Source organism: Meleagris gallopavo, chromosome 12, assembly GCF_905368555.1.
Source record: "Meleagris gallopavo chromosome 12, MGAL_WU_HG_1.1, whole genome shotgun sequence".
Classification (NCBI taxonomy): domain Eukaryota; kingdom Metazoa; phylum Chordata; class Aves; order Galliformes; family Phasianidae; genus Meleagris; species Meleagris gallopavo.
Window position 1 is genome coordinate 2,696,067 of NC_139415.1, and position 15,836 is coordinate 2,711,902.

The 15,836-nt window shown below is 42.7% G+C and overlaps 1 protein-coding gene across 2 annotated transcripts in view; it reads left to right on the forward strand.

The window, feature by feature from the left end:
• The first annotated feature begins 1,617 nt into the window (after positions 1-1,617).
• ETFA (electron transfer flavoprotein subunit alpha) overlaps positions 1,618-15,836 on the forward strand; it is a 30,221-nt gene continuing 16,002 nt past the window's right edge. For both annotated transcript variants that reach the window (XR_014885892.1, XM_085233963.1), the window contains exons 1-7: positions 1,618-1,736; positions 7,806-7,964; positions 9,885-9,966; positions 10,059-10,141; positions 11,730-11,829; positions 12,887-12,997; positions 14,778-14,879. Coding sequence is in view for 1 of the 2 variants with exons in the window: in XM_085233963.1 (XP_085090089.1) it covers positions 1,632-1,736; positions 7,806-7,964; positions 9,885-9,966; positions 10,059-10,141; positions 11,730-11,829; positions 12,887-12,997; positions 14,778-14,879 (742 nt within the window). In the remaining variant the exon portion in view is untranslated. The remainder of the gene's footprint in view (positions 1,737-7,805; positions 7,965-9,884; positions 9,967-10,058; positions 10,142-11,729; positions 11,830-12,886; positions 12,998-14,777; positions 14,880-15,836) is intronic.

Consider the following 15,836-nt stretch of genomic DNA (forward strand, 5'->3'; position numbering starts at 1 on the left):
TGACCCTTGCCAGAGGGAACCATCATAGCAGTAATAAAAAAAATAAATAAATTCCTCCCCTTCACTAAATCCCATGGCTGTGAGGCTGTATTAGCTGGATTCCATATGTTTTAATTAGGAATTATGTATTTTAAGGGAACCAAAATCCGATTCTGATGGAGACGTGACAACAATTTGTGATGGCTCTTGTTCCGTGTTCCTTCTGTCAGAGGCCCCAGGGCAGGCACACCTTTGTAACCCTTTTGTTCTAAGTTAGAACAACTGCATTATTGATTTGCCTCCCACCCCAAGAGTGTGAAAAAATGTAATTCCCTTTCAAATACAGAAATTGGGTCAGCAAATACTAATGAAATAATCCTGGATAACAATGCACTATAAATGAATCTGCTTCCACTAATTAATGGCTCATTTTTCTTTCAAAATAGAGTCATACCCTCTGCCCAGTGGCAGGATGATGAGTCTGGTGCTGGCAGTACCTACCTGTTGTAGTTTTACTATTTTTATTGTTGTTGTGCTGGAGGTGAGAAGGCCAAATTAATAATAAAAAAAAGAGCATTTTGCCACCGTTCAGCTAATATGGATCGTGCAGATATAATCCCCAGCTGATTACAGTTATAAGCTCCTCCAACAGTGGCCATACGTGATAAAGACTTCCTTTGTGCTTCTGGGAATAATCCGTATCAAGCCAGTTTCAATAAAGATTACACGCATCTGAAGTGTTGCTGAGGGTTTTAAATTAAAATTATAGACAGAAAATACAACAAGGAGCCTGATGTGCCTCCAGGCTGGTGACACTACGCCCAGAAACCTGACCTGGGGGTGCCTGCAGCACTCTGCCCATCCAAAGACACCACATGCTACTAAAGCAGGCCTACTGCAGAAGAATCAGTTCATTCTGGGCTCTGATGCAAGTAGGTCAGTTTGGATGGAGATGCTCCCAGTTGTTTGGGGTGAAGCACTAAAAAACCTCATAGCACCAAACCAACAAGCAGGAGCTCAGAGGAGATCATAGAGTCACAGAACCATAGAATGGCCTGGGTTGAAAAGGACCACAGTGATTATGTTCCAGCCCCTGCTATGTGCAGGTCGCCAACCAGCAGCCCAGGCTGCCCAGAGCCACATCCAGCCTGGCCTCGAATGCCTCCAGGGATGGGGCATCCACAGCCTCCTTGGGCAGCCTGTTGCAATGCGTGATGCTGTGCTGGGTTCAGGTGCAGATGGCTGCTCTGCTCTCCCCCAACACGTGCTTTCTCCTTCTGTAAGCTGGAAGCTCATTTTTGGAGCTGAACACAGCGTGCCATGGTTTAATGAATGAAACGCATTAACGAAAAAGAAAAGCAGGGCAGGCAGTGCTGCTCGGGATGCTCCTTGTATCCTTATTTTGCCGCTGTTCCTTTTCTTTTAGGCTACGCAGGGTGCAGGTAGGAGGGATTCGTACACTGTATGAACTTCATCTGTAAAGGGTTCCGCTGTACGTTGTTCTATTGGCATGGGATAAGGTCTAGCACGGAACGTGCTCGGGACGCTCAGCTCCCCGTCTCTCCGTGCCGCTGCTCCGAGCCACGCTTCAACCGTCCCGCCGCCGGGGGGGGCGCTCTCCTCCGCCGTCCATTGGCCTCGCGCCGCGACCAATGAGGAAGCGGTGCGGCGCGGCGGCTCTCGCGAGAGCGGCGGCGGAGCGGGGCGGCGGAGCCATGTTGCGGGCGGCGGCGGCGGCGCGCGGCGTGAGGAGGGCGGTGAGTGAGGGCAGTGAGGGCAGTGAGGGCGGGGGTCGGCACGGCCGGCTGCTGAGGGCAGAGCCCGGGGGGCTGGGGGTGGTCTTCGCAGCCGCTCGGTGCCTGCTGTGCGGCTGGCGGAGCTCGGGGGAGGCTGTGGCGTTGGGAGCCCCGCGAGCTGCAGCCGCAGTTAATCACCGTGCCGCCCTTCGCCGCTGCCCTTCGCGGTGCCGCGCCGTGCTCCGCTGTCACGCTGCTCGCGTTACCGAACGGAACGGCGAGGTGAGCTCAAGGACGGCCCCGCGGCTGTGCGAGCAGCGAGCCTAACGGGGCTTCCAGTCCCGCGGCTTTGGCTTTGGGGTCCGCTCCGAAGAAGCACTAAGAGCGCTAAAACGAGAGCGAAAAGCAGGGGCGGCTGCGTTGTGTGCGGCACTGAGGGCACGGCTGTTGTAATGGCGGTGATGGAGCTCGGCCCCGCGCCTGCTGGAGCAAAGGTCGTTGTGGAGAGCAGCTGTGTGAGTGATTGACTCCATTAGTGAGCTGCTGGCACTGCTGCCCGCGGGGGCTGTGCTGCCCAGCACGGAGGTGCACAGGGCTGTGGAGCCTGGAAGCGTGAGGTTGGCTGGTTTGTCAGCTGTGTGCACCTGGAGTCGTGTGCTTATGTGTATATATATATGTAATGGGCTTGTTTAGCTTGGGAAAGAGAGGGCTCTGGGAGACCTCGTTGTGGCCTTCCAGTACTTGAAGGGAGTGTATGAACAGGAGGGGAACGGCTGTTTGTGAGGTGGATGGTGATAGGACAAGGGGAATGGGCTTAAACTGAGACAGGGGAGGTTTAGGTTTGATATTAGGAGGAAGTTTTTCACCCAGAGGGTGGTGAGGCAGTGGAACAGGCTGCCCAAGGAGGCTGTGGATGCCCCATCCCTGGAGGCATTCAAGGCCAGGCTGGATGTGGCTCTGGGCAGCCTGGGCTGCTGGTTGGTGACCCTGCACATAGCAGGGGGTTGGAACTACACAGTCATTGAGGTCTGTAAAGTAGAAGCAGTAAGAAGAGGTCGGAGCTGCATATCTTCATGAAAGGAGGACTGAGAGATACAGATCCACAAGTATAGGAATAGTTGGTACAGAGGTGGGAGTAAACCATTTCTGTGGTAGGTGCAAATAAAGTTATATTAGTGGGCTTAAATTACAAGACAGAAAATTGGGAAGAGCAAAGATAGACATTAAGAAATCATTTCTAGTAAAAAGCATGGTAATTTTTTGGAATATTTTGCCCAAGAGTCATTGGAATGTGCTGATGGCAAACTAGATGTGTTGGAACTACAGTAGATATATCTGCTTATTATCTGGTGGCAAATAGCATTGCATGGGCTACTGAAATGTCAGCTTGTAATGATATTAAACTGTGGTGATCAGAATTGTCTTGAGGTCATACATTCCTATCTCTATAAAATAGCAGATTATGTATTCACTTAATTTTTTTTTTTTTTTTAACCACATAAACAAGTATTTGTCCCTTCAGTCTTTTCTCCTCTTCCTCGTGTGACATCGCACAGCAGTTTGAGGCCATCACCTTCTAAATCTGTACCCAGTTGTCACTCAGCCTGTGCAGGTAGGCCATCCAAGGGCAAGCAAGCAGTGTTAGTCTTGGCTGCTTAAAGACTGAAGTGAATTGATCACCCTTGCTTCCATGCTCCCTCAAAAAAAAAAAAAAAAGAAAAAGAAAAAAAAGAAAAAAAGAGTGACAGTGAAGGGCGCTGTGGCTTTCCATTTAAGAATACCATTTTACAGTATTTTAGGGGACAGTGACCCAGTTTTCACTGCTGCTGAGTCTTTTGGTTTCTCTTCATTCGTTCAGAGCTCGCAACTCCCTGATATTTCTGAAAACAGTGCGTTTTATTTCATACGTATATAATGTGTGTATGTGCTTAGGTTGTGATGAACATATGGGTTTTTATTTTTGTTTTTGGCCTGACAGATTTCAGATAAATGGATTTAATAGCCTGGAACACTTCAGCAAATGATGACCTTGCAGGAGAAGTGCTGGGTTGTGTTTGTGGGTTGTGAGAATACTTTGCATCTGTCCTTCGGTTGTCACTTGGTGGCTCAGAGAGGTGGCTGCCTTTTTTAGCGAGGTCATTTATCTTGAGTTTACTTTCAGTACCTTTGTCTGTATTTACAGACAGCTTTGCTTTGATTTTTATTAACAATTTGTCTGGGTGCTTCTGGGAAAACTTCTTTACTAAGTCTTTCTTTTGCTGCTTCAATTCCTTGTAGTCACATCTTGATTGTAATTCCTAAATAAATCTTTAAGTATTTTCTTAATTTCTTTTGCTGTTCTCTGTTGCAGTTACAGCTCCTTTTCAATTTAGGTGACTTCAGTGTTATTTTTCCAGTTAGTGTTTCCTGAAGCTGTGTCTCAGACCTCTTCTGTTGCCAGGTAGTTACAGAAGCTCTACAAGTATAAACTTTATTGCCAGGTCTCCCTGATTGTATTGAGCTTGCCAAATATGTATGTATGTATTTATTTAAGCTTTTCAGCTATGAGAGTCTTTTAATTGAATTAAGCATTATTTTGTTATACGAGAATGCAGCCACACCAAACCTTTGCCTCTTGAGTCTATTTTTATGATTTTTTTTTTTCCAGTGCTAATGGGTCTGTATGAGATACCTGATTCCTATTAAGCAATTTCAAAGTTTTATTCTCTGGCTAGTTTGCTTTTACAGCTAAGAAGATGTTGTCTGTAGATTGACTGTGGGCAGTTCAGTATTGACTGTAGAGGCAGTTAAGTCACCAATCCTACCAAGCAGTAAGGAAAGATTTATGACACTCTTGTTTATGTTTTTTTGTGTGTGTGTTTAGTACACGTATTTTATAAGTATATGAGCACTAAATTTGTATTTAAGAACTGCTGGACCTCTATGCACTGTATGAGTGATCTGAAAGTCCAACATGCATTTGATTTTCATTAGCATTGCTGTGAGCAGGCTGCAGAGCTTTTGACATGGTTCTTCTGCACCACATCCTTATCTCTAAATTGGAGAAATACAGATTTGAAGGCTGGACTGTTTGGTGGATAAAGAGTTGGTTGAGTGGTTCTAGCCAGAGGGTTGGCAGTGGCTCCCAGGTGGAGGTTGGTGATGAGGGGTGTCCCCCAGTGGTCTGTCCTAGGATGGGTGCTCTTCAGCGTCTTCATAAATGACATAGATAATGGGATTAAGTGCACACACAGTGAGTTTGCTGATGGCACCAAGCTGAGTGGTGCACTTGATATGACAGAAGGAAGGGAAGCCATCCAGAGGGTCCTGGAAAGGCTTGAAAAGTGGAACCTAATGAGGTACAACAAGGCCAACTGCAAGGTGTTGCGCTTGGGTCGGGACAGTGCCAGGTAGGAGTGCAGGCTAGGAGAAGAATTCATTGAGAGCAGCAGTGTCCTTAATTGGGTCCTGGACACGAGCCAGCAGTGTGCTCCTGCAGCCTGGAAGGCCAACAGTATCCTAGGCTGCATCAGCAGAGGGGTGGCAGCAGGGAGAGGGAGGGGATTCTCTTCCTCTGCTCTGCCCTTTTAAGGCCCCATCTGGAGTTCTGTCCAGGTCTGGGACCCCAGTGCAGGAGAGATGTGGAGCTGTTGGAGTGGTCCAGAGGAGGATGATGGATCAAAGGATCAAAGATGATCAGAGGGCTGGAGCACCTCTCCTGTGAGGAAAGGTTGAGGGAGCTGGGCTTGTTTAGCCTGGAGAAGAGAAGGCTCCAGAGAGAGACCTCATTGTAGCCTTCCTTCCCTTGGAGGGAGCTTACAAGCAGGAGGGGCACTGACATTTTACATGGTCTAATGGTGACAGGACAAGGGGGAAGGGCTTTGAAGTAAAGAGGGGTAGATCTAAATTAGATATTAGGAAGACATTTGTTACTCAGAGGTTGATGAGGCAACGGAACAGGCTGTCCAGAGAGCTGGAGGTGTCAAGAACAGGTTGGGTCGGATCCTGGGCAGCCTGATGTAGTGGGTGGCAGCTGCTCACAGCTGAGGGTTGGAACTGGATCATCTTTAAGATTCCCTCCAAGCTCAGCTGTTGTGTATTCTATGATCACCTGTGCAAATTGATTGAGCACTGTGGGTGCGTGGCTTGTAGGCCTTAGGCACGGGTTTGTCTGTGCTCGTGTAGCAGGTGTGTTCTGGATCTCTAACGTTTGGCTGGGACAGGAGCAGTGAGTAGTCCTGGTTGTTTGCACGAAGTCTGGAATTCCTGCAATTATATGTAAGGTTTTTGTATTCTGCTTGGAAGTCATTGCTGGGTTTCTCAAGCAGAAAGACGCCTTGGTGTAACTTGAGAAGATGATGGATTCCCTGAATCCTTTGGTGCCATGCAAGTGACTGGCTTGGCGTACCCTGCACGTTTGTTTGGGTTAATCTCACCATCTTTCATACATCTGGAAGCCAGAGGCCAGGTTTGCTCTACAGTAAATGGAGGAGGGAGGGAGCTGAGAACTCCAGACGTTTTTCCTTCATAGGTGTTTATTTTACTGCAGACTGAATCGCTGTCTGGAGTTGCCCACAGAAAGGAAGCGTGGATGTTTTCACTGTAGAGGGAGCATGGGTGCCTGGTGTCCATCCATGTCCAAATAAATTCCTGGTCCTACTGTCGTGTGGTTACTGTCCTATTCTTCATGGTAAACTGGTGTGCTTGTGAGAAGGCACTTGATTGCCCAGGTCTGTAGGATGTTTAATTGTAATTAGTTGTGACGTGACTGTAAGTTGTTGAAAAAGTGAGCTATTTGCCACAAGTGTACAGATTTATTCTTCGAACGGTGACTAGATCTCGTATCTTTTATTGCAAATGATGTGCAAAATACAATAAAAAATATGCTGTCTGATCTGTATTGGCAATAAATATTTTGTTTCTGTCAATTTAGCAATTGGCTTCAAGTGTTCTTAGAATCTTTAGTCATAACAAGTAGCCTTACGTGTAGGAGGTGAAATGCAGAGTACTTCTACAAGATTCCTTATTGTTTTAAAAAAAAAATGACAAATTGTGGTCTTTATTCTGTGGAAATGTACCTTTTTATTTATATCTTTATCCTAAGAGTCCCAAGGAAGTCCTTGGGTTTGCTTTCTCTTTGTGAAGTCCGTTGTGCTGATGATACACCTTGCTTGGCTGAAGTCCATGTCCACATTTCAGCTCTCAGGTTTTCTGAAGCTTTATTTTCTGCTTTAAATGTTTGGTGTGCACGTATTTGTTGTGAGTGGAAATGCCCTTAGAAAATAGGTTTGAAGTACTGCTGTCCGGTTTTCAGTTTTTGTCAGTATTTATCTCCCTGCCTTTTCACTACCTTAGTGTTAGTCTGGACAGTGAGGTGGTGAAAAGGATCAATTAAGCACTGCTGTGTTGTGGTGGTAGCTGAGTGGTCAGTAGCATCTCACGTTGTAAAGGAAAACAGATTATCTACAACTGAACCTGGTGCTGCTCAGCAGGCTTTATTAATATGTTTGTTTTTAGACTGGGAGCCTTTGATGCTTATTGCTATCCTGCTACTTACTACCTCCAGTTTTGTTGTTGCAGATAACTGATTACAACAGTGAGCTCTGTGGGAAGATTTTGGCTAAAACAAATGGGGAAATAAATCAGTAAGACAAGTAACTACTGCTTGCTCTTGATTTCCTGGGATCTTAGACTCACTTGTCTAATCCTCATGTGGGTTTCAGTCTACAGCCACAAAATATCTTAATGTTGTGCTCACACTGAATTCTGTTCACTCTTTATGTATTTCAGTTGATCAACTGAGCTTAAATGTGTCTTATGGCTTTCTTCTTAAGGCTGCTCAGTATTTTCCTGTAAAGGTTTTAGTTGAAAAGCTGCATGTTGTAGCTGTGCTGAAGTCAACCAACTTTGACATTCCTTGTAATTATTAAATAGTACTGAAATATTCTGCCTACCTGATAGAAATGATCTAGATTTAGTCTGTTTTGTTTGACAGCAGCAGCTGACGATCTGTATAGCTGATAGCTTTTTGTAAAGCACTGAATGCTCCTAGGAACATTTTATTTATTTAAATGCAAAGTATTCAACTCCTCTCTCTTTCTGTCTTTGAAGGCATCGCTGCTGCACCAGTTTCAGAGGCTTCAGAGTACGTTGGTCATAGCAGAACACAACAATGAGACTCTTACACCCATTACACTCAATGCAGTCACTGCAGCAAAACGTCTCGGAGGTGAAGTTTCCTGCTTGGTTGCTGGGACCAGTTGTGACAAGGTGGGAAATCCTGTTTTCATTTGAATGAATTAATGAATGCAGTGGAATTCTATGTGGTAGCATCTTGGCTAACATATTTGGAAAAATAATCTGGTGAAAAGGAGCTGTGCCATGAATTGCTAATCTACAGGAAATGTGCTGCACTTGAGCTGCTTCTCTTCTGAAGTGGAAATGTGGCATTGTTTTATTGTTTTCATTTCACAAGGGGGAATATCAGAATAAGCTGTTACAAATTAAGCAAGCATGTTTTTATAAGTCTGTAGGACAACTAACTCTTAAAACTATTCTCCTGTAAAGTTTGAAAGGTAAATAATGCAGTGCTGGGAACCTGGGAGAAAAAAACCTTGCACTGTGCAAGGAGAGATCAGCAGAAATGAAAGGGCACAATGTCAGGTGAGGCTTCTGAGCGTCTGCCTTTTAATGGTCACTGCAGGTAGTGTAGCAAGAGTGTCTGCAATCCAAAAGTCTGAAATCAGTGTTTCTTGACTTTATCATATAACTCAAGTCTAAAGTAAGAGTTAGTTGTAGCAAAATATTAGCTGTTGTGTTGTTAGTCTGATTTTTGTGAAGAGCAAAATCTGAGGACAGTGTACCATTAGTTTGTAAGAGGCACTCTTACCCCAGCATGATGTAGTCTGACATGAACAAGAAAAATAACTATGCCTAATTTTTTAATATCAGGCTATTGCTTAGGAACTGTGATTCTGAAAGGGCCATGTGCTGTCTTGTGCAGGAGGCACAGTCATAGCAGATAATTCACAAGTGACTGAACAAACCTTACTCACTGCTGCAGACTGATTCTAAACTGAGACTCAGGTGCTCAAGGCTGAGACTGGAGACGTTTATCCAGATCAAGAAAGTTAAAAATAAAACAATAGCAACAGCAAAAAGAAGCCTGATTTCTCTGTCTGTGGATTTCCTTATTCTTTGATTTTTTTTTTTTTGGTGCTTGGATAGTAGAACAATGATTGGGAATGCTTTGTTTGTTTGGGGTTCAATACCAAAGTATGTGGTGTCTGTTTGGCAATAGACGTCGTGCTGGGGAAGAAGTTCTTCACAGAAAGTGAAATTGATTTTTTTTTTTAAGCTTTGTAAGAGTCTACATTAGAAGAACAAAAGAGCCAGTTACTCAGATATTCTGTAGCAGCTGTAATGGGATATTTGTTTGTTCCCTCTTGTTAAATTTTAAGGTTAAAGCTGATTCTCAGCAAACTTAGTAAAACTGCATTAGTTCAGTGGTGATGCATGTGGCCTCCAGACATTGCTGTCAGCCTCTTCTCTGATCTGTAACAGCCCTTTCATCATTTAAACTTCACTTCTGCAAATACAAAGGACAAAATTGCATAAAGATAGCATTGAAAATAGGCATCACATCAATAGGCAGTCAGCTGCAGAGGATTGCTGCTGAAATTTGGGCAAAGATTGTAACGTTGCTGTATGTTCTTATTTGCATGGTGTGCCTCTGCAAGTCGATACTGACCGATGTAAAAAGAACATAGGATTGTTGTCTTTGATTATGTTAGAATGCTTAGTAATTATCTTGGAGTGAGATAATTATTGACTGTTGTAATAAAACACGAGATGGCTGTGCAGTCTCTAGTACAGGGCAATCCTTGCTAGGTTTGCTTTACTTTGTAGTTCTCTTATTGCCAGAATTGGTTTGCAATGCCCTGTAAGGCACTGTGCTGTGAGTCAGAAGATCTGCAGCTCGTTCTGTAAGGTTTGTTTTGACTCTGAAACGATGTGCTTTTGTGTTCCAGTTTGAACTAACCTATAGACGAGCAGTTTGCATTAGGGACTAATTAGGAACTATCTCCTGCTGTCTGTCCGTGATGCTTGCCACTGTGGAGCTCTGAGTTTGGCTGAAGCCTCTGTGTGCTCTTGTAATGCAAACTAATAATGCTTGGTTTGTAATCACAGGTAGCACAAGAACTCAGCAAGGTGCAGGGTGTTGCAAAAGTTCTTGTGGCTCAGCATGACGTATACAAGGGATTTCTAGCAGGTGAGACTCATTCTTTTCTGTTGGCCGAAGAAGCAGTATTGGGATTTGTGACAGATGATAAAATAGTTGTAAACTTGTATTTTTATTCTCAGAGGAGCTGACTTCCTTGGTTTTGGAAACTCAGAAACAATTTAAATACACTCACATTTGTGCTGGAGCATCTGCCTTTGGGAAGGTGAGTAAATCAAAATGCATCAAACAATTCCTGCAGGACAGAGATAGACATACATACAAAAAATGCCTCTGAAAGAGGAACTGAGATCAACTCTGGACAATTCAGAGTTTCCTAAAAACGTGGCAGCAGTGCACTGAAGAAGCCAGTAGCTGCTTCTGAGTTCTCTTATGGGTTGAGTTGAACTAAGGGGCAGTGGAGAGGCTCATTAGCAGTACCCAGTTAATTGTATGTGTGTAAGAACACAAAATACTTAAAGGTATCTGAAAGCATTACAAAAGTGCAGTAATTGGGGATGAAAACCTGGTAAACTGTTCTTGGTGATTTTTGTTTCACTTCTAGTATTATTAGGATTGTTATATAGTTTTCATGTTGAAATGAAAGCATGCAGACCTATCGGCAGCAAATTCTTTTTGGGGAGGAATTGCATCTGTGATGTAGGTCGTGTAGATTGAAATGTCTGTAAATACATATAAATAATACAGATCCAAGATCTAGCCAAGATGTTTTGTGAAGAAAATAGGATTTTTCAGAGCTTTTTAACAAGTGCATACTTAAAAATGTGCTTAAATATATGGAGAGCCCCAGTACTGACAGTCAGGTAATGTTGTGGTGCAACTGAATTAGAGAAAAAAGGACATTTTAGAAATCTTGCCAACATGGAATGAATAATGACATCAGCCTTCCTTCTATTTTTACTTCCAATCAATATCAATCCATATAATTGTAATTTTGCTAAGAGAAATCCTTACATGCCCTAAGTCTTAGTCATTTCATTTTTCATTTATTTGTGATCTGAAGTGTCTTAGTGAAGGTTAATATCTTGCTTTAAAGCGTATGCTCCCATCATCAAGTGGTGCTTTACTGGAGGACTGAAGCAGTGACTGTTGTCATAGCTGTGAGGAAAGATGACCGAGCAGGGCTCTGTGGTGTACTGGGTTAGGAGAGGGAGAGAGAGCAAGTTAAGCTCTTGCTGGCCTTAATTTCTCAGTGCCTTCTGTTGCTCTTTTTATCCTTTTCCCCATGCCCTAAGGTTCTAAATAATTCTCTAGAGCTAATTTCAGAATAAGGGGATATATATTCTAATAGTAATTTTTAAATAGTAAATTTTTGGCTTTTTTGGGTAGGAGAGTAGTGTTTTCCTCCTGTTGTTGTCTCTGATAAATGACTTCCAAGATACTTTTTGTTTTTCTCTTGAAGTGCTGTTACAAGAACTCAGCCATCCATAATTATCAATTTTCTGAGTAAATTGCATCTATATTCAGTTCTAAATTATTGAAGCAAACAAGCCTCCTAATTTAAGATATTCAATTAGGGAGTTACTTACTGTAAGGATCATAACATTTCTAATGTTATTACAGTGCTGGGTTCTTATTTGGCTGCTAAAGCTGTGTGAGTAGTCCTGCAGTCACGTTACAGTTGTATGTGCCTTAATCACAGACAGCAATCTGTGAGCTTAAAATCAGGTCAGCAAACGTTCCTTTATTTAAATATCATTATGTGCATTTCACCTTATTTCCTTTGCATTTTCTCGTGTGCATTGTGCAGATACCAGCATTTACGTTGCTGACTTTTAATCTTTGACTTGTAGAATCTTATTCCCAGAGTGGCTGCTAAGCTGGATGTTGCTCCTGTTTCTGACATCATTGAGATTAAATCACCCAACACTTTTGTGAGAACTATCTATGCAGGTAAGCAATCACAGCAGCTATGTGGTGCTCATGCAATAAAGTACTTAATACTGGTAACTTTTTATAGTCCAGCTGTTAGAACATTGGAATATTTTAGGAATTTTCACCTTACAATCTAAACTGCTTAAAAATCCAACGAGATGCTCTCTTTGTGAGAATCCAAGCACTGGTAACTTTGGTGCTGTAGGGTTTTAGATGGAAACCAGTTCTTTCACTTTAATTAGTAGAATTCAATATTCTTTATACATACTCAATTTCTTTGTTTAATGTATTTCTGATTTGATTTTGTAAAACATAAAACATTAAGTTAATTGTCTGACATTATTGAATATGACTTCCATTAGCTCTGATTTGAGCTGCCAGAGTTGTTTTCTCTAATTATGAAGACATTGCACTGATTATTTATGATATTTAATTGAAGTAATTTGTAATTCTTTTATCAGCCTTTTTTTTTTTTTTTTTGTAACTCTGTTCTGCCCCTCTGTTTTAATTCAGAGATGGACTCCTAAGCTTGTTTTTCTTAATGCTACTGTACAAGGCATAGATACCAAGGTGATATTTCGAGTTACACTGTCAGCTTGTGGTTGCGTGTTGGTTTTTTAGCTACTTTTCAGTAATTGACAGTTTCAAGATGATTTTGTTTATTAATACCTGATGTTGTAGCACTTTTTGAGTTTAGTTTTCTCTGCAGCCTGTGAAAATAAGTACCTTATGCAATCTGACAGAAAGCACAATCGAAGTCATACCACGGTATAACAATTATTATTATTACAGATCTTTCTTATGCTTAAGAATGATGCTTTCAAAGGTGTGTTTTCTCTTACGAAATGTAAAACTGTTTGCAAGGGGTGATTTAAATGTGCTGTGTGCCTTAAAAATGAAGTAGTTTTTGTCATACTGCAGAAACCTGGAGATAAAAGTAAATCAAAGCACTGGAAATGAGCACTTACGGAGTGCCTGGGTTCCCAGTTCTCATCATCTGAAAGTTTTATTTTTAGCAGGAACTTTGTGTCATGTGTGTGATGTCTTCTGTAAAAACATGATCGTTCTTCACTAGGAAATGTTCTTTGCACTGTCCAGTGTGATGAAGCAGTTAAAGTGTTTTCTGTACGGGGAACATCTTTTGAAGCTGCACCAACGAGCGGCGGCAGCGCCAGTGTGGAGAAAGGTGAGCATTTGTTCCTGTGTTTTGTCACTTAGAGTTAGGTTCTATTTTGTGGCTGATGTTCCACATAAGTATTTGTCAGAGCAGATTGGTAGTAGTTTAATAATGTTAGCCTTTTCCTTTTAAATATTGGTACTTGGTGGTTGTTATCTGGTAGGGGAAGATACGAGTTGTCATTTCACTACTTCCTCTTCATCCAGAAACAGTCAGATTCTGCGCAGATTATTTGTGCCTGTTTCACTCGCTGCCTAAACCTCATCCGTTGCAATCTTGGAGCTATTCCTTATGTGAAGTTAGACCTGTTTGAATAGCTGGGTTGGTTTTTCACAGCAGAATTGGGCACAAGTTGCTGTTGCTGGCGGTCCACAGCTTTGGTTTGATTGGTCATATTTCAGTTGAGATAGTTCATGATAGCACTGAGCTAAATTAGCAGTAGTTGAAATTGGATTGAGAACGCTCCATCATTGTTTTATATCAGTTTAAATGGTTATTTTAATGAAATCTCTGTAGCTTGGATCGTAGAGAAGTCTACAGTCTCAGGGTCATGGAATTGTTTAGGTTGGAAAGGACCTCTGGAGATCCCTCTGCTCAGGCAGGGACACTGAAGCAGGTTCACCAGGGCTGCGTCCAACTGGGTTTTGAATACCTCCACAGGTGGAAACTGGCAGCAGCTGCTCTGGGCTTCCTGTCCCAGGGTTTGATCACCTCTGCTGTTTTTCAGTGTGGGCCCTTTTATGACAGTGCTGTAAGTCCAGCAGAAGCAATCATTAGTAACGTGCTGTGTGTCCCATACATCACCTTTGCAGTCCTCACCTTTGTCTGGGAGCCATGAGTACGTGCCCCAGAACCATCGTGTATTTCCTGACTTGCATACAAGTTAGTAGACATGCTGCTTGAGATCTGACATTGGCATCTTGTACTGTCTTTGCACTGTTTGCAAGGGCTGCTCCAAAAGTAATGCCTCCTGTTTGATCATGTTGGTCTGCAACATCAGAGGTGGATTTTGGTGGTGTGGCAGCAGAGGTTGTACCTTCCCACCCGTACTCCATTAGGTTTTGTTGCCATGTGGCAACTGGCAGCTGAGGGGCACTCTGAATGTGAAGCAAACGGGTGGAACTGAATTCCTCCATGTGAAAAAAATGGCACCCATTGATGCTTGCTGAATGTTTTTGGAGACCAGACAGTGGATGTGAGCACAGTGAGGAGTGGGTGGTGTGTTCCAGCAGGCACAACAGTGACAGTGGCTTGCCTCTGCTGGTGCAGGTTTTCACGAGTGCAGCATAAAGGCTCTTGTTTGTTGCTGGTGAGAGAACACAACTAATGGTGCTGAGAATGTGTGTAGAGAAAAAGACTTTTATAGCTGACAATTTGCTCTATCAAATAATGTTATTGTAGCTGCTGTAGTTTCCAAGGAAATAAATAGGAGGCATTACTTTCGGAGCAACCTATGTGGTTGGCTTGATTGCCTGTCTTTTAAAAGAACCATGGTTACTATGTTGGGTTAATATCAGTATGTTGCTTATACAACATACCTTCATGTAGTGCAATCTGATATACATAAAACTTTATAAAATAGTCTCGTACTGCAGGATAAATAACCACAAATAATGAGGGAGCCTTGTAACTCACAATCATAGAGCAACTATTCATGGTAATTAAAATCTTGTGGTAGAGCTGGCTCCACAGTGTACTTGTGCATGAAGTTTAAACTGAAGTTTGGAAGGTTGAAAGCACATGCTTTATCCTTTTTCTTGTGCATCCTTTTTTAACCTGCTTAAAACAGTGACACCTCCAGCTCCTGTTGGTCTGTCGGAATGGATTGAGCAGAAGCTGTCAAAAAGTGACCGGCCTGAGCTTACGAGTGCAAGAGTGGTTGTATCAGGTGGTAAGTAGTGTGCTGTTGTGCATTTCTGTGATGGTACAGCTCAACTAAATAATACGACAAGGGGAAATGGTTTTAAACTGAGACAGGGGAGGTTTAGGTTGGATATTAGGAGGAAGTTTTTCACTCAGAGGGTGGTGAGGCAGTGGAACAGGTTGCCCAAGGAAGTTGTGGATGCCCCATCCCTGGAGGCATTCAAGGCTGGATGTGGCTCTGGGCAGCCTGGGCTGCTGGTTGGTGACCCTGCACATAGCAGGGGGTTGGAACTGCATGGTCATTGTGGTCCTTTTCAACTCGGGCCATGCTATGATTCTGTAGCAAAACACTGACTTGGTACAACTTTGAAATAGGACATAGGAGACAGTGGGAAGACACCCAACATCTATATGTCATGATGTGGCAAAACAGGAAAGTTTGATATATGCTAATAGGCATTTTAAGATCGTTACCATAATTGGTGAGCCTCTCTAAAATTACAGTGAAGTGTTTTTAGATGAAAGTTTGTTTGGTTTAAAATTACTCCTAGTCATTGCAGGCAGCCCAAACATGATATAATGATTTTAATAATTTTAAAAGCTGTTATTTTTGTATTCTGCTCTTTAAATCTTTTGTTGGTTTGTTCTTACTTTGTGCATACAGAAAGATAATAAAAGCCCTTAGTTATCCTACTGCAGAGCTTTATGCCTCAAGCCAGCAGGGGGAGCACAGAAATCCTGTCCTCCTAATTTCAAAGGAGGAGCTTGATGATGCTAATAAACAGTGAGAGTGGTGTTGGTTTGTATATGTAATATTTATCACAAAGAGTTAAACCTCACAGTGTCAAATACTACTTAATTCTGTATCCAAAGATAACCAATGCAAACATATCCTTGTGCTTTTGCAAGTGTAGATAATAAAACAGCATGTTCATGTGTGTAACACAGAATCCTAGAGCATATTATACTCTTTCTTCATCTTACT